Genomic DNA, 5,189 nt, shown 5'->3' with positions numbered 1-5,189 from the left:
TTTCGATCACATCTGTTAATTCTTTCTTTACCTTTTCCAAAAATTCATAGTAATCGTTTGAAAATCTTTGATTTCCACTGGCTACGGTGTGAAGAGAGCTTCGTGCCTGATACATTTCAGTGTTGTTCTGGTCTCTTTGTTGAGGTGGGAGGTTCATATCCCAGATGGCTAAGACTTTGATACCCTTTTCCACCCCGGTTAGAGACCCTAGAGGTTACCTGTGAGAAGCTGGTTCCTGTCCAGGGCACTCAGTGGGTACACGCTCTCCTTAAGCAAACTCACCCACTGCAGCAGCAGGCTCACTGTGGGAAGTCTTGTTGCTTCCCCAGGTGAGTTGTACATTGGTGGCCAAGAGCACTTCTACCTAGAGACTCACTGCACCATTGCTGTCCCGAAGGGCGAGGCAGGTGAGATGGAGCTCATTGTGTCCACACAGAACACGATGAAGACGCAGGTAGGTGTCCTGTGAGTCAGTTCAGGGGTCTGGGGAGGTCACCAGGAAGCTCCTGGCACACTGGGAGTGGTAGAATGGAAAATGGGAAGGGGAGACCTAGGCTGGTCCAGAAAGAGATTTTGAGGGTAGTGATTTTTGAGCCAGACTCTGTCACCAACAAGCTGGTGTCAATAAGCTTGTTATGTAATTTTTCTCTTCTATAAAAAAAGGCCTGGTAGGGTTGTCGTAATGATTAGATGAGTTTTAATACTTGGATAGAGCCTAGTAAGATGATGATTCTAGTGCTATGTAGCCTCGATCAAAGCATATCAGTCTCCTCATCCATAGAATGAAGGCATTGAGTGATAGCCATGGCAACCACTAAATTATCTACAGCCGCTCCTATATTCCCCCTTTCTCTACTGCCTATAAGATGACAGTGGCTGCCATCATTTTTTATTTCTGGTCCTATCCTCATGACTCACCAGTTCTGGACCAAATGGGATGAGTTTTGGCTCTGAAAGTATGCTGTGACCAGCTGCTCGCCCCACTGGTTAAAAACAAGTGTCTGAATTCAGTCTGTGGTGACTGATGAATGCTGGACCCCAGCACCACTACCCGAGGGCTGCACTGGGAGGAGAGAGGGGTTCCCGAAGGTAGGAATATCAGAATTCAGAACAGTAATCAGGCCCGTGCAATCAGGTAGGCTCTGGGTCAGACCTGAAGTAAGTCCAAATGGTGCATTCAGAAGGAGTATTTTTTCCTTTCGTTCACAGAGCTTCATTGCAAGCATGTTGGGCGTCCCAGAAAATCGGATTGTGGTCCGAGTCAAAAGAACAGGAGGAGGTTTCGGAGGGAAGGAGACCCGGTCCACCGTGGTGTCCACGGCGGTGGCCATGGCTGCATACAAGTGAGTCCTGCTAGCGGGCTCTCGGAAGGAGAATAAGGCTGCCTCTGCCAGAAAGCCTTTCTGGATTTCCCTCTTTGGGAGGTCGATTCCCCTTGCTTTTCATTTTTACAGCCTTCAGTTTTTAGAACTCTTGGGCATAGGGGCGAGGGTAATGTTACTTAGTTTTTCTGTTCTAATGCGTGTGTCTATATCTTATCTCTACTACCTAACTGTGAGAGCCCTGAGGGCGAGGCCACACCTCACATCCTATAGTCCCACCTTGTCCAGCCCAGTGCCTAGACAGCAAAGTAGCCCAGCACAGGTGTGCTCAGTGTGCCAGGTGGGGAAAAAAAAGTTTCCCGGCCGTTTTCACCCATGGGACTCATGGGGCTGGACAAGTTTCTCACCGTCTGATACCTCCCTCAGGACCGGCCGCCCTGTACGCTGCATGCTGGATCGTGATGAGGACATGCTGATAACTGGTGGCAGACATCCCTTCTTGGCCAGATACAAGGTTCCATATGTTGGGGGCTGTGCCAGGGTGGGCGTACCATCTCATTAGGAGATCCTGGGATGTGCCTGACTTTTTTTCATGACTGTAGAAGTTCAAAGAAGAAATATCAATGAGAGAAATTCAAATCGGCCAACAGCAACCTAGAGGGGTGATGCTGGGGGAGGATGGCAGGCCACCTACCTCCCAAGTAATGTCACAGGATGATGTTCATGACTTCTTTGAATTTGCTGTGTTCTAAATCTGGTCTTTGTCCACACAGGCTCAGAAGCATAATTTATCAGCAGACTTGAGATAAAGCCATTCTGTAGGTTGGCCTAATGTTAACATGTTCACAGCCTGATGTACAAGTCAGAACGGCTGCTTAGTAGTTCATGATGAGAAATAAAACTTCCAAGGGCCTGGATAGGCACATGTTGTTAAAGCAAGCATCTGCTCTGCCAGACCATGCAGCTGGGTATTGCTCAATTTCCCTGTAAGACAGGACCCTTTCCTGAGCTCCTGTGGATGACCAGTTCCTGTTCTGACCATGCCTTCTGTTTTCCTACACACCAGTAGAAATTGACAGGTCTCAGTCTATTTCTGTAAACCTCAGAGCCTTGTCTCTCCATGAGCTGGCTTTAAACATCTCCTGTTTGACTTCTCCTGACTTTGTGATTAAACTTCCAGAAAAGTGATTGTATTTCTCTTATTTCCAAATTCGTATAGGCTCAAAGAAAGTAACATGGTCTTTTGGGGTCCCGGTTTCCTCCCATAATGAAATAGCCTATAATGGTTTTTTTGATGATTACGTAAGGTCAGGGATGTGAAGGTCCATTCAAGCTCATGCAAAGTGTAACATTTATTGTTTGCTGGCCAAAAGCTGCGAGGGGAGTCGCTAATCTCTTTCTTGGTTCCTCTTCTCAGCCCTCCCTCTTGGCCCTATCATAACCAACTTCCTCACTTCCTCTGCTAGAACCAGAAGCCCAAAGTAGGTAGAAAGGAGGAGGAGTGTTGGGAGAAGATATGCCCAGGGTCGGTAAGCCAAGGGTACGTCACTGGGGAGATGTTAGTTCCACTCTTCTTCACCCATTTAGTTCTGGTGATCTCTTAAATTCATCTTTTATTTCATGGTGATGTCTTGCTCTTTCTGTTTCTTCCAGGTAGTGTAAGTGCGAGGGAGAGTTAGAGACAGACGGAGGAAGGGGACTGTTGAAAACTCACTGTCTTTCTCATCAGGTTGGCTTCATGAAGACAGGGAAGATTGTGGCTCTGGAGGTGGATTACTACAGCAATGCGGGGAACACATTGGATCTCTCTCGGAGTGTAAGTAGGACTCACTCCCTGCATGCTGGTGTGACTGAGAGGTTCCCACGGGCAGGTACAAGCCTCCACTCTTACCCGTTATTGTGATAGTTCCCTAATTGGTCCCTGCCTTGGTTAATCTCTAAAGCATGGAGATGATCATACTACTTATCTGATTAGAAACTCATCCATCTTATGCAAGATATTTTCACAAGCAAGCAAAGTTAGTTACAAAAGTTTATATATAGTATGGTGACATTGTGGATCTATGCAATATTAATTTGCATGTGTGTGTATAATGAAATGCATTGAAAAAGTCTGAAAGAATGTACACCAAACAGGGATTGATGGGTTGGGGGTGGCACACACTGTCATTTTCCACATGACACATTTCCGTGATGTTTGAATTTTAAATGAGTTGAGTTACTTTTTTTAAAAAAACAATTTTATTAAAGTAGTTTATATACCATAAAGTTCACCCATTTGAATTATATAATTTAATGACTTTTAGTAAATTTAAAGTCACGCAACCATTATCACAATCCAGTTTTTGAACATTCCCATCACCTTCGAATGATCTCTTATGCCCATAGGCAGTCACCCTTGTTCTCATCCCCCAGGCCCAGACAACCACTAAACTCCTTTCAGTCTTTGTAGATTTTCCTTTTCATATAACTAGAATCATATATATTGTGTAGCCTTTTGCGTCTGGCTTTTTATCTCAGAATAATGTTTTTGAGGTTCGTTCATGTTATTGCATGCATCATTCCTTAATTCCTTTTACTGACGAATAATATTTCACAGTATAGATAGACCATATTTTCTTTCCTTTTCACCACTTAATAGACATTTTGGTTGTTTCCAGTTTTCACCTTTTATAGATAATACTGCTTTGAACATTCTCTTATGAGTCTTGTATAAACATATATTTTCGCCGATTTTGAACATTAATAAAGTTACCTGGATGGTACTACTTTGAAAGTTTTTTAAATCTTAATTTTATAACCGTACTAGTTACACAGGCATAGTTTCTTTTTGTAAAAAAAAAAAAAAGCCGAACATATCAGGAAAAGCAAAAGTTCCCCACTGCTAAGGGTTCTCTAATTGGCTCAATTAGGAAAGTTCACACTTCAGATCTCGTGTAAAGACTGTTCAAAAAAGAAAACATTTTTAGTGTTCTCACCATTTATCACACTTGCTTCTTGGTGCTGTAGGGAGAATCAGGTTGACAAAGATATAGTACTTGTCCCCAAAGATCTTAAAAGCTTTTAAATTCAATCCAGGAAAAATTTATTGAGTGCCTAGGGTGGCAGCATAAAGAAGAATATGACATTGTTTCTGCCCTCGAGAAATTCACAGTACAGCACAGGAGACAAATAATAAAAGACCAAAGGAAATAGAAGTACAAGTTGACAGAGTGCTAAGGGAAAGCAAAAAGGGAATTAACTGAGACTTACAAAAATCGTCTAGGGTGACTAAGACTGAAATAATCAAAGACACGATAAACCTGGGGGAAAGAGAAACTATACATGCAGAAGTAAGCTAAAACCAAGATGAAGCAAATAAAAACTACCATTTGTCACATCAGAGAGATGAGTCATTACACCTTAAAGAAAGAACTACCGGTATGCTATAAAAATGGAACAGTCGGAGAATAAAAATGAGCTAAAATGAATTAAAATTGTGAAAGCAGGTTTGAAAGAGACTTGAGGAGCTCTCTCAAAAAAGAGTAAACAATATGGAAAAATAGGAGAGAAAATACAGAAGAAATCGAGGACCAATCTAAAAGATCCATAGGATAGAAGTTTCAGAAAGAAAGTGGAGAAAAGAGAGAGGAAAGAAACTATCAACAAGTAATTTTAAAAAATCTTCAAAGAAGAAATACAGATGGCTAGTAGACATATGAAAGGATGCTCAAGGTCGCTAACCATCAGAGAAATGCAGATTAAACTACAATGAGATATCACCTCACACCTGTCAGAATGGCTATCATCAATAAATCAAAACAAATAACAAGTATTGGTGAGGATGTGGAGAAAAGGGAACCTTCATACATTGTTGGTGGGATTGCA

At 42.6% G+C, this 5,189-nt stretch overlaps 1 protein-coding gene across 1 annotated transcript in view; it reads left to right on the top strand.

The window, feature by feature from the left end:
* XDH (xanthine dehydrogenase) overlaps positions 1-5,189 on the top strand; it is a 56,940-nt gene that overhangs the window by 36,469 nt on the left and 15,282 nt on the right. The window contains exons 20-22 of the mRNA XM_011370769.1: positions 1,210-1,343; positions 1,749-1,836; positions 3,052-3,138. Of these exons, the coding sequence (XP_011369071.1) occupies positions 1,210-1,343; positions 1,749-1,836; positions 3,052-3,138 (309 nt within the window). The remainder of the gene's footprint in view (positions 1-1,209; positions 1,344-1,748; positions 1,837-3,051; positions 3,139-5,189) is intronic.

Source organism: Pteropus vampyrus, unplaced genomic scaffold (assembly GCF_000151845.1).
Source record: "Pteropus vampyrus isolate Shadow unplaced genomic scaffold, Pvam_2.0 Scaffold173, whole genome shotgun sequence".
Classification (NCBI taxonomy): domain Eukaryota; kingdom Metazoa; phylum Chordata; class Mammalia; order Chiroptera; family Pteropodidae; genus Pteropus; species Pteropus vampyrus.
The sequence above is the reverse complement of the archived record's forward strand: the minus strand, read 5'-3'. Positions and strand labels throughout refer to the sequence as shown.